Source organism: Pelophylax lessonae (genome assembly GCF_965119305.1).
Source record: "Pelophylax lessonae genome assembly, chromosome: 4".
Taxonomy (NCBI): domain Eukaryota; kingdom Metazoa; phylum Chordata; class Amphibia; order Anura; family Ranidae; genus Pelophylax; species Pelophylax lessonae.
Genome location: NC_138771.1, coordinates 95469240 through 95483030, shown reverse-complemented (window position 1 = coordinate 95483030; position 13791 = coordinate 95469240). Strand labels below are relative to the sequence as shown.

Genomic DNA, 13791 nt, shown 5'->3' with positions numbered 1-13791 from the left:
CCTATTTTGCTTTTCAGCACTGCATTAATTAAGCGGACAATTACATGGTCGTGCAATGTTGTACCCAAACATAATTTACGTCCTTTTTTTCCCACAAATAGAGCTATCTTTGGGTGGTATTTGATCACCTGTACGATTTTTAATTTTTGCGCTATAAAGAAAAAAACACGACAATTTTGAAAAAAAAAAAACAATATTTTTCACCTTCTGCTATAACATTCCCCAAAAAAATATAAAAATACATTTTTTTAAACATATTATGCCAATTTGTTTTCTGCTTCATATTTTTGGTAAAAAAAAATCGCAATAAGCGTATTTTGATTGGTTTGCGCAAAAGTTATCGCGTTTACTAACTACGGGAACGATTTATGTAATTTCTATTTATTTATTTTACTAGTAATGGCGGCGATCTGCGATTTTTTGCGGGACTGCGACATTGTGGGGGACAGATTGGACCCCTAACTGACATTTTTTACACTTTTGGTGGGACCAGTGACATTACTACAGTAATCAGTGCTAAAAATATGAACTGTTACTGTAATAATGACACTGGCAGGGAGGGGCTAACCCTATGGGTGATCAATGTGTTAAATGTATGCCTCATGCTTACTGAAGTGTGGGGGGGTTCTGTGACAGAGACAGAGATCGCAGGTTCAGCTATGCTGAATCCTGTGATCTCCTCCTTTGTTTACCTAAGCAGGTGGGTCTTCTCACAGTTTCCCCGACAATCGGGGAAGGGAGTCGGCAATTGCCGCCTCTCCTCCTCTGGCCCGACTCCCGCTGTGTCTAAACACAGCGGGAGCATGCCGCAGAAATCACTAGGAGTTCAGCGACGCAGGTCTACGTCGCTGGACCCAAGGGAGCCGCACTGCTGCTGTAGGATTACTGTGAACAGTCGGCAAGTGGTTAAATAAACATAATCTTAAAAAAAAAAAGATTAAAAATTCTACTGAACAAAGGTTTTGGCTACATTGCTCCAGAAAAGGGAGCTGCTGACTCCTTAAGGACCTGTTTACATGTACAGTTAGGCTGAGGACAAAACATGCGGACAAGGTGTGTTTCTATTGCTCCCCCCCCCCTGCAATTTAAGTTGCAAAGATAGAATGCTTTATCCCCCCTGTTGCATTCTCCTGAATGGGGCCACAATGCAACCGTGTGAACGCATGCAGTTGACATGCAGGTATGTGGATTTTTAGGGGTTAAGACAGACAGTCACAACCTGTCAAATGCCAAACAGCAGTGACCACTGTCTGAAAGGGGATTTCAACTACTTTTGAGAGTTTTTCCCTTATTTCACGTTGTGGCTACAATACAGGTAGTGAAGGGAAATCTCTACATTAGAGCATGAATGGTGAAAAACTATAAAACGACTCCATTCTCTGTCCAAGGTGGGGAAAAAAAATAATTGGCTTTAGATATACTTTAACTTTTCTGTCAGGTTTATTTTGATTGTTTGATCCCTATATGGATTATTTCACTTCCTTTCCTTCTGACAACTGTACATAAAATGTAAAAAAAAAGGGGGGTGCAGTTTTCATTGGAACAGGAAAGTACAAATAGTAGTAAGAACATTGGCAGAAGTGCTAAACCTATTTCACTTCACTAGAAATATGGTTTTGTCAGACATAAATAAAACCTACCAAAGCCTCCAACCTTGTCTTAAAACAAAATAAAAGGTTTTGGCTGGAGTTGGGCTTTAATGATATTCGATTTCTTCCTGAAGCACTGCCATGTTTGAGTTGTCTTTATTTGTTTTTTTCCCTCTAGTCAAGGAATATATATTATTTAGAATGATTAAAAAAATAATTATTGTTTTTATACACTTTGGTTTATGAGATCTTACCACAGTCAGTTTATTGGCAAAGTATTAAAGCCTCTCGATTTGAAATGAAAAGGCAGGGTGCAATAAATTACTGATAAAATAGTTTGGTGTGGTTAATTTCACATAGCTCCACAACAGACATATGACAGAGATCAGCAGTAACTCCCACAACACTGTGTGGAGGCAGCCTGGGGACACTTCCATAGGGATAAACACCTGCTTCTCATAAACTCAGCAGTAATAAGTGTCATATTTACTGTTTAAATAGAAACTCGCTAGAACAGGCCTGCTAGGTATCCTGGATTTAAGAGCTGTCACCATTGCCAAATCTAATAGCTAGTCCTCACTTACTGCAGCCTATTGCAATTTAGTAAAAAAAAATGTTGTTTGTAATGTTCCATAAGAATGTTAATCTCTTACAAGCAAAAGAATTTAAAAGTTGGAAGTGTCATTATTTTATTAACCTGTATTAATGTAATAATTGTATAAAACTGCTTATCAATTTTTACATTAATCATCATTTCCAAAACTGCTAAAGACACATATGCACATATCAATTTTGGCCATTCTTAATCTCATTAGGTCCATATTTGAATTTAGAATGTTTTATTTTATATATTAATAATAGTATTGCTATAGTATTTTTAGTATTATTAATATTATTTTTGCAGTTATTTATTTTATTTTTTTTACCAAGTTGATGAACTGAAATTACATGGTATAATATTTATGTTCTCACATTTGTCTTAGGTATTTTTGTATTGATTATCTATTCAATGTGTCATCACTGACTGTAATATCATTTTATTAAGAATATATAAGATGATGAATGAGAATCAAAAAATTTTAAAAACATGTCAGGTTTTATTGCTGTCTGTGCCCCATTAGGGGTCAATTCACTCGCTCTATTCATTCTGTTTACCATTATTGTTAAAAGGTGAAAGTAAGAGAAAATCCTATATGTTGGGTTGTCCCAAAACAGAGGGGAAATCTTCCAATGGGGACACTAATTCTGGTGACCCTGATGACATCTATGGATTCCCTCACTTTGGAGAGATTATCTCTTACTTTCTGTTTTAGCTATGAGGCAGAAAGTGAAGGGAAATCTACCCAATAGAACACATTTTGCAAAAAATGGAAAGGGATTACAAACCTCTCCAACTCTTTGACTTAAGTTCTACTTTAAATATTGTAATGTTAACACATGCTGTTCAGACAAAGCGTAAAATTCCTAATACTAAATTTCGTTATTTGCTCCCTTTTGCTCTCGGTCTGTTCAAAAAGTGAAATAACCTCAAACCTGAATATTTAGTAAAGTAAAAGTGAGGTTTTGGCTTTCTTAGAAGAATATCTACGTGTGCACAATTATTGGGCATCTATTGGTGTGCAGAATTAGTATGCAACTAATTGAAAAATGATTTTTTTTTCACCTCACTTGTTTATTTTCATCTGTTAAAGTGAGAATAATAAACATACAATTCAAAATTTACAAATAAACATTTCGGACATTAAAAAAAAAAAAAAAAAAAAAATCAGTGACAAATATAGCCACCCGTCTTTTCAATAGCAGTCCATTCATGGAGTCTATCAGTTTCTTGATCTGTTAACAATCAACTTTTTAGGCAGCAGTAACCACAACCTCCAAGACAATGTTCAGATAGGTGTACTGTTTTCCTTCACGTAAATCTCCCATTTAAGAAGGGCCCACAAGTTCTCAATAGGGTTTAGGTCATGTGAGGAAAGGGGCCATGTCATTATTCTTTTATCTTTAAGGCCTTTACTGGCTAGGCATGCAGTGGAGTACTTTGATGCATGCGATGAAGCATTGTCCTACATAAATATCATAGTCTTCTTGAAAGATGCATACTTTTCCCTGTACTACTACTTAAAGAAAGTGTCTTCTAAAAACTGGAAGAAGGTTTGAGAGTTGATTTTGAGTCCATCTTAAATGTGAAAAGGTGTAACTAGCTCATCTTTAATAATACCAGCCCATACCAGTACACCACCTCCATCTTGCTGGAATCTGAGTCAAAGTGGATCTCTGTGCCCGTTACTGATCCAGCCACAGGCCCATCCATCTGGTCTAGACTTATTTCATCAGTCCATAAAACCTTTTGAAAAAATCTGTCTTCAGATATTTCTTGGCCCAGTCTTCACCCTTTAACTTATGTGTCTTATGCCTTGGCCATGTCTCTGAGCACTGAACACCTTGTACTTCTGGGCACTCCAGGTAGGTTGCAGTTCTGGAATAACACCGCACTAGAGGATAATGGGTTCCGGGTAGCTTCACGTTTGATTCGTCTCAAATCTTTAGCACTTAATTTGCGTCCTTTTTAGTCAACATGTTTCTTGCCACCCTGTTGACTAATTTCAACAAAACAATTGGTGGTTCTGTGATCATGCCCCAATATCTTAGCAATTTCAAGAGTGCTGCATCCCTCTGAAAGACTTTTTACAATTTTTTTTCTTTTTAGAGTCAGCTAATTCTCTTTTTAGGTCCATTTTGCCTGGGGAAAAGAAGCTGCCTAATAATTATGCACACCTTGATATAGGGTGTTGATCACCCTAGGCCACACCCTTCCTCATTACACAAAAACACATCACCTGATTTGCTTAAAGCCAATAAGCATTCAAGTTTATACAGCTTGGAGTTGGACAATATGCATAAACATGATGATTTGATGAAAATACTCACTTGCCTAATAATTGTGCGCACAGTATAAAGCATTGAAAAGGTTTAACCTTATCTGTTTGATAAGGGCAAAATAAATACTATCCTGCCAGAACTCTAATTTATTGCTGTGAATATTTCCTCACTGAAGGTGACAACATTAGGGCAAATCTACTAAAACCGGAATGTGCAAAATCTGATGCAGCTCTGCTTACAAACTGATCAGCTTCCTGGTTTTATTGTCAAAGCCTTATTGGAAGCTGAATGGCTACCATGCACAGCTTCATCAGATTCTGCGGGTTCCAGTTTTAGTAAATATCCCCCACTGTCACCCTAGAACACTAAGTTTGTTGCTGGCCAGATCACCTGGTAAAAAAAATGAAAAATAGGTTTGAAAAAACAAAACAAATGCAACTATCACATCCAAGGGCTAATAAGCTGCTTTTTTTTTTTGTTTTGTTTTGGGTTTAGACACTTTAGGTTTAAATATTGTTTTTTACTCCTGCATTGGTCCTGTAAAGTAGCTGCAATATCTACCCTGTTCAACCCGCAGTTAGACTCTCATCCTTTACCCACTATCAGCTATTTAAAAGCAAAATGCAAAGCAAAAAAAAAAAATGATGCAACATTGGAGTTTTTCTCCTTAGTGAACAACCGGAAATGTTGGTTAACCCCTTCCTGCCAAAGCCCCCATGGTCCTTTAAAAGCAGGGCATGCTCTCTCAACGCAGTAATGTTTACATTTAGGCCGCATATATGTAGGCACTTATTGTTAAAGCCCACTCACCCACCCACCGAGAGGCCATATATATGCAAACAGCTGGCAGGAAGAAGTTAAACGTTACATAAAATTGAATGAATTGTCTCCTAATGACAACTACTCAAACCACAGCTGTAAAAAATAATGTTAGGAGTTAGGACCAAAAAGAAGAATTGTCACCTAGTGGGAAAACAAATTCACAGCTAAATAATTCATTAATGGTTCTCTAAATTCCAGATGCCTGAACATATTCCCTTGGTTGAAAGAAGAATCAGCACATTTGATAATAGCTCTTGAATTACATCTTTAGAATTTTCTAACTATAAAAGCATAACTAAAAGGAAAACTATTTTTTTGTTTTTGTAATTTTTTTTGGTTTTTTTTGATAGAATGGAGATAGAGACAACAGCTGTCATGTTTTTATTGCTGTTGGTGTCACCCTTTTCTATTTGTCCTGTATAATGAAAGTGAAACTAAAAGAAAATCCCTAATTTTGTGTAGACAAGAATAGTGAGGATAATTCCAATGAGGACACTCGTTTTGAAAGAGATGGCAGAAATAAACCTCACAGGTGGTAAAGCGCTCTTTTACCCCATCCAAAATGGGAAAAATTGCTTTTAGTTCTATTTTAAATCTTTTCCCAATACATGTATTTGGTTCTGTATTTGGTTCTGTAAAACTTCATATAAAAAAAGCTTCATGTATTTGGTTCTGTAAAAGCAATTCACTTTAAAGCATACTGATCATTTAAAGTGATTGTAAAGGTTCTGATTGTTTTTTTAACAGCAAACATGTTATACTTACCTGCTTCTTGCAAGGGTTTTGCACAGAGCAGCCCCGATCCTCTTCTTCCTAGGTCCCTGATGGCGCTTCAGGCCCCTCCTCCCTACCGAGTGCCCCTAGAGCAAGCTGCTTGCCCTGGGGACACTTGTGCTTGTTTGCTCCTGAGTTTCTATGAGTCACACAGATTGTGGCTCAGCTCTGCCTCCCCTTCCCCTCCTTACTGGCTGTGATTAACAGAAGTGGGAGCAAATGGCTCCCACTGCTGTGTCCCAGCCAATGAGGAGCAGGGACCCGGGAGAGCTTCTGCTTTTGTGCACTTCGCTGGATCAGAATCGGACTCGGGCTCAGGTTAGTATAAGGTTTTTTTTACTATGCATGAAGGTAAAAAGCCTTCAGGCTTTAGAACCACAAAAAACCCTAATGCATAAAATGCCTATGAACATAGGGCCAATGAGAGTTTGAGATTGTTTGGCAGCACTTATGTCACTTGCACTCACCAATACATGTGGAACATAACTATATCCAATGTGCTATCAATTTTGAAGAACAGCAGTGGTACAAATATAACCAACTAATTAAAAATATCAAGCACAGCTTTAATATACACAGAAATGGGCAATGAAAAAAAGAAAGCTGGACAAAGAAAGCATGTTCCACTTCCTGCAGTGCTCAGATTAGATCCTCCGAGCGTGTACAGGATCACGCATGACAGTTTAGACATCCAGATCTTTCATGCCAGTGCACTCTAATCTAATAATGGGCCACTGTGCTCAGCACTGCTGGCAGCACACTGAGCTCATTTAGGATGCACCTTGTGTGCATGAGCCCTAAATCCAAAATGTCAGCAGCAATTCTAATACGCAGAAGATGCTGAAAAGAGCACCAAAAAATAACAAAATAAAGAATATTTAGGTACAGGTCAAATAAAAACAGAGCAGAGGAGGATTCAGAATTGAAACACTTAAAGGATACAAAAAAATTGTTATTAAGCATTTCTGAAATAATTGTTGTGTGCAGCTACAGTGCTGCACTGAGTTACCTTATGCCATAAACTGTTTGTTAATTAAGAGGTATAAAAAAGAATTCTGTTAATACAAAACAAAATAATTGACAAGGACCTGTGTTTTACAAGTAACACAGAAAGCATATACACTGCGCATAAAAGCTTGAGAAAACTGGGAGAAGAGGAGGTAATGTGTGGACAATTGATGACAATCAGAATTGCATTTGGCTAAGCTTAGGGGACCTCTGCCAGAGTCCAGTAATTAGCGATACCAAGGCACTAGACTTTGCAGGTCTGTTCACTTAACTTAAAATGCACATGTCAGGATAATAAAATCACAAATAACTTATAAGTCCAGAGGTCAGTGTTAAAAAAAAGAAAAAAAAAAAGATCTGATGAACTTACAATTGGAAAGTCTCATTGTATTTTGGTGACCAGGTGTTGCTTTTTGTTTTAGTGCTTAATTTCCTTTTCTTGTCAGCCAGATTGGGACCTAATACATAGACTTCAACAAAAGGCCGGAACATAGCTGTAGTCTGCCAAATCAAGCCATTGAGTGCCACAACTGCAACAAAAGGGAATAGTGAACACATCACCAATCATGCTATACAAAACCACATTTTAAACTGTAGCCCTAGTTTGCTGGGTAAAAATGGAACTGTTTGTAGGTAAACAGCTTACATAGCAAGGATTTTAACAGTTTATTTTTTCCACTTTATTCTTAGCTTTGCCACAGTTCAACTTTAAACTGATTTCTGAATGGTCAGCCTTCATTATACCCACCCGAAGCAGTTCCAGTGTTTGAAATGAGAAAAGCTGTAGTGTCTGCATCCCTTTATGTTAGGATGAGTCTTACAAAGTATCCCAACAAAATTAAATTCCTGTTCTCCTTTTGCATTAAAATCCCGAAGTATGACACTATGGGAAATTGACCTCCATACACAACACTATACAGAACAACGGCAAGCAGCCTTTAGGTCTATCCATGCTTATTCGCATTGTGTTAATCATTGGGAAATTATGTTTAAAATAACCCATAGGTGGTATTATACCCCGGGGAGAATCAATAAATTTGCCTCTGGTACTTCCTCTGATTATTGGCGTAATTGTGGTGGAAAAGGACACTGCTGCATATACTATGGGACTGTCCTAATGTTATAAGCTATTGGAAGGGTATCTTCCGCCTATTGGGGGCCACTGCAGGAGCCTTAACGTCTCCTAATCCGGGTTTAGCAATCTTGCATTTGGGTATAGATTTGTATCCGAGGCATATGAGGCCGGTAGTAACTCATATCCTTCTGGCTGCTCGCAATATTATTCTTAGGAAATGGAAAGCTCTTGAATCCCCTAATGTCTCAGAAGTTATATATGTTGTACAGGAAAACCATCAATATGAACGATTATTGGCATTAAATAAATTTTGTTGTACTAAATTTGACAAGAACTGGGCAATATGGCTGAGTGGATTAAACTACATTTATATAAGAAAAACCTATAGCACAAGTTCCTAAAAGATTCTATTGAGACTTGATTATGGCTACCCTCAATTACATTTTTTTTTCTTCTTTTTTTTCTTCTTTTTTCCCAATAAATAAATGGTATATTGTTATAGTATGGGCATTTTACGAAATAGGGAAAATCCACCTGGACATATTGAGAGATCAGGTGGGGAATACCTTACGACTGTATGTTATTAGAGTCCAATGCGATTTGTTAATTGTATTGTGTATGATGGGATTCTAACATGGGCTGTTGTATACCATACTTATGTTTATTGTTATGGTGTTTGAAATGTAACACAGTTTTTTTTTTTTTGTATTTTCCCTCTTGTTTAGAAGAAAATTAATAAAAATTATTGAAACATATTAATTCATCAAATGATAGTGTATTACTGATTTCAGGACTATCCAAAGACTCAGACCAAGTTTACAAATAGAACCAGTCTGACCCTAATCGGTACCATGCAACATGTATCAAACCTATCTCCCGATTCATGCTTCAACAGTTATCTATAAAAGTATATGTATCAAAAAACTATAATATAATGTATACACCATTTAATATGGATCTATTTTTCATAGCTATTGGACCTGGAGATCGTATCTCTAGGATCCATATATCCATGGTAAGGATTGTGGTTCAAACAAATAAATAAAAAGAATCATTGGGTGCCACCTATTTTGCAACCTTTTTTTTTATAATTTAGATATTATTGAGTAGAGGCAATTAGGTAGGAGGGATGGGAAAATGGCTGAACAGTAAGTGACTACCTGGGGCTCAGAACGGGGTGTGATTGCTGTGGATGCTATTTATTTGCAGTGAGTCAGCACACGCCCGTGCCCAAGGACGATGTAATTTGTGATGAAACGCATTGGATTCAGCAACATTCTGACGTCACCGTGCTTAGAGTTCCAAGAAGGACGGGTGCAGTTACTACAGCCGGCCGGCTATGATATTTATGCGGATATATACCACGTTGTTGTAAGTGCATTATTTTATATACTAATAAAGCATGGAAAGATTTTACACTATGGCAAATTTTTATTGCATTTTATGGGGAGTGTCACCTTTTGAGAGGCTGTGAAGTTGGACCATTGGCCAGAGATATATATATATATAGGAGAGTCTACCAGTCTATTAACTCCTCTGGTGACACGAGGCCCTGGCTGTGTAAAGCCCAAAGTGCTGTTGACCTGTTAAAGTCTATATCTCTGGTAAGCAGGCCATCCTGTCTTTGTGGAGGGTATCACATGTGGTGGTGGAAGGACACACTATTACAGGGAAGATACAATTTGAATATTGTGTTGGACATTGTTCCGTTATGTATTTTCACTGGTGTTTAATTATTAGTGCCAATGGACTATATTTAGGTTTTTTTTAATATCACAATTTTGTTTGAAGTATTTTCTACAGTCAATGTCATTATTGCACATAATGCCTTTTTGAGAATTGATTTTTAGCACAGTGCAACTTCACTTGTTTATATTGTTTTGTTTGTATCTATCTCACATTTGAGTTGCTGCTCTGGATTGTTTAATATTTCACAGTTTTTTTTTCCTTTAACTCTAGCCTCTACCAATACACCTGTAAATGCTTATGTGTTCAAGGACACATACCATAGTCTAACATACAGGGTCCCTATAAAAGCAGGCGAGAAAGCCCCATTGCCAACAGTTTTTTGGATGGGGCTGGAAGGCAAATTATAATCAACAGGAAAAAACGAAGTATTTAATACAAAAAAATATATTTTATCACTGTCTGCAATATACAGTTTTAATGATGGCCACCTAAAGAGACAGTAGCAAAGCATGTCGCTTTTCACTAATGATCCATTGAATGCAATCAAAGGACCAATAAGCTCACTGGGGAAGATAGCAATCTAGCTAGAAACCAAACAAGGACAATAAAAGAAGTTTAAGACATATAGGCAATTAAAACATGTTACTGCACTAATATAAAACACGTTTTTGGCCCCTTCTTAAAGAGGAAGTGAAGTCTTATTTTGTAATTGTACCTACAGGTAAGCCTATAAGGCACAGTTTAGGAGATATTCCGAGTGCATGCAGCCGATGATGAGAGCTACTCACAGCCTCGGAGCAAGCAAACCCGGAAGAAACACCGGGGAAGATGTCAGCTGTCTCAGCAGTGTGTGGGCGCCACTGGAGAGCTTTGTTCTGAGGTAAGTATTTTTTTATAATGAGCATGTATACGATGCATATTAGCTCATTATGCCTTTGTCTTACAGGTTTTTTGTTTTTTTTGGGGCTTTTTTTCTGGAGGTTTACAACTTCTTTAATTGTGTATGCATTTAAACTGAAATCCCATCCCAATCCTTTGCATAGCTGTCTCATATCCACCTCAGTCCCTGTGTCAGAGGAGCAGAGGTTGCAAATACATGTAAATACTAAAGCAAATCAATCAAGGTACAAGGATTGGTACTAGAAATGCTCTTGAAAAAATAATAAAAATGTTCCTATTTACCCACTTAGTAACCCTTAGTTATTCAGCCTTGGCTGTCAGCCTTGAATAACTCCTCTCCTTTTCTACTTTTAGCTATTCTGCTGTTGATTTTTTTATTTCTAGTATTATTAAATTCCTTTTTTTAGTTACACATTTGAAAAAAAACACAATATTAAAAAAAGGAAAAAACCTTTATTTCATTTGTAAATAATTTGCTATTCTTTGTAATAGAAACACATTTTTAGTGTCATTATGCACACAAAGAAGTTAACCAGTTCTGGATTGGAAGGTTTTCCCCCTTAATGACCAGACCATTTTTTGCGATAGAGCACTGCATTATTTTAACTGACAACTGCATGGTCATGCGACATTATACCCAAATACAATTGATGTCCTTTTTTTCCCTACAAATAAAGCTTTCTTTCGGTGGAATTTGAACACCTCTGCGGTTTTTATTTTTTTGCGCTAGAAACAAAAAAAGACCAACAGTTTTGAAAAAACAAACAATATATTTTACTTTCTGCTATAAAATATATCCAATAAAAAAATGTAAAAAATCAAATTGCTTCATCAATTTAGGGCAATATGTATTCTGCTACATAAAAAAAAAAATGTAATAATAGGTGTATATTGATTGGCTTGCACAAATGTTATTGCGTCTACAAACTAGGGAATAGATTTATGGCATTTTTATTTATTTATATATTTTTTACTAGCATTGGCAAAGATCAGCGATTTTTAGCGGGACTGCGACATTGCAGATCGGACACCTAAATGACACTTTTGACACTTTTAAGGGAACCAGTGACATTACTACAGTAATCAGTGCTATGAATAGGCACCTTTACTATACTAATGACACTGGCAGGGAAGGGATTAACACCAGGGGCAATAAAAGGGTTAAGTGTGTCCCTAGGGGAATGGACTGACTAGATGAACACAGAGATCCATGTTCCTAAATAGCAGGAACACAAAATCCCTGTGTTCATCTCTGACAGAACAGCGGTTGGCCCCGCTGGCTATTGCACGAAACGATGTACAGGTAAGTTGTTTCGCATAATAGAGCCGACCTGTCACAATATATGTACTGCTGGCGGTCGGTAAGTGGTTATAAAATAAAATGTGCAATTTTTATTAAAAGATAACTTGTTGTTCCACTTTTATTTTGTCACATCTTTTGTTTAAAAATTGCATAGAAAATAAAATATTTTTTCAAGGCAATTTTGCAGAGAAAAAGCCTTGCTTTTTTTTATAGCTGTACTCCGGGGAAATGAAAAAACTACTCTTGTAGTGGGGCTCCTCCTGCACTGTATTAAATGGGTTAAATGCTAATTTTTTCCTAGGGTACCAAGAAGGAGGATTTATACTTACCCCATTCTTCACTCCCTCAGCAGCAAGCATTTACCTCTTCTCTCTGGAGAGGCTTTCAGCATCCTCACTTACTCTGCCAGACTCTTGGTCCTACATTGTATGTGATGACATCACAGCTGCAATTGTCAGACAAACTGCCAAAGAGAATCTTTGGGGACTGCTCAAATGAAAGGAAGAATAAAATGAAAAGATGCGCCTCACTACAAGGTAATTTTTTTCAATTCCTCAGAGTTTAGCTTTGCCTAATTGCAACATCACTGCTAATCAATAGGCCCATATCTGAAATGTAAAAATTGCTCTAGTAGATAAGAAGGATGTAGAGAAATAGGTAAGCTACCAAAAGCGTGCCATAATCCAAAAAGGGGCAGAAAAACAAAAAAGTCTGAGCCAAACAGACCTAAAAAGCGGACTTTACGGGCACATCATAAGATAGACAGTAAACTAAAGATAAAAATGTAATACTTTATTAAATTCATAAAAGGCAACAAGTATAATTAAAACCGAAGGGATATCCCTCAATATGAGCTGTTAGTACATTTTAGCAAAGTAGTGGTGCCGTATACATCATGTATCAATACATATGGAGATACAAAAATACTCGACTGAAGAGATGTCTGATTAAAGGTCCTTTAACTATACTTGTTGCCTTTTATGAATTTAATAAAGTTTTCAATTTTTATCTTTGGTTACTGTCTATCTTATGATGTGCCCATAAAGTCCGCTTTTTAGGTCTGTTTGGCTCAGACTTTTTTGCTTATAAGAAGGATGTACTTCAAATGAAGGATAACAGAACAAGACAAACATTTTTGAAATGTGGATGTTTACTGAAAATCTAGCATGTGGTGGATGCAAAGTGTCATGGAGAAACAAAGCTCCAACCCGCTGCTACCAGAAAAATAATTCTGAAGGTTGGGTTGCCATAGAGAATTTTGTTTCCAGCTTACCTTTTACTGTAATCTTATGTTCACCATTCCCAGGATGAGTGAAGATATCCACTTGAACTGAAATTTCTCCAACAGAGCTTTCTGAGGAAAGGCCTGAAAGGCATAAGTGAAAAGGTCAGGGCGATAAACCAGTAAAGATCATAGCCTGTAACTGGATATAATATAAGGACAAGGCTTTGTCAGTTACAAGTTTAGATTTCTTCTCTGTTTCTCACCCTCCTTGTAATATAGAAAGGTCATTTTTATCTTTTAATACAAGAGGCCGCTTTAGGAAATAGTTTTGTAGGCTGGGTGATTTTGCCAGTGTACAGTATTAGTCATGCCACCCTTCCCTCTAAATACTTTTAATCCTTGACAGTAAAATTCTTGCTTTATTTAAATATACATTGGAAGGATTCAGCATGTTATTTCTGATTCCTACCTACTTTGTCCATGACCCAGGACTCAATCCAAGACCCATATGAAATATTGCAAGACT

At 36.9% G+C, this 13791-nt stretch overlaps 1 protein-coding gene across 2 annotated transcripts in view; it reads right to left on the bottom strand.

The window, feature by feature from the left end:
* LOC309553742 (protein unc-13 homolog C-like) overlaps positions 1-13791 on the bottom strand; it is a 621348-nt gene that overhangs the window by 3475 nt on the left and 604082 nt on the right. For both annotated transcript variants that reach the window (XM_082255119.1, XM_082255120.1), the window contains 2 exons: positions 13314-13406; positions 7444-7603 (listed from right to left, as the gene is read on the bottom strand). In XM_082255119.1, the coding sequence (XP_082111245.1) occupies positions 7444-7603; positions 13314-13406 (253 nt within the window). The remainder of the gene's footprint in view (positions 1-7443; positions 7604-13313; positions 13407-13791) is intronic.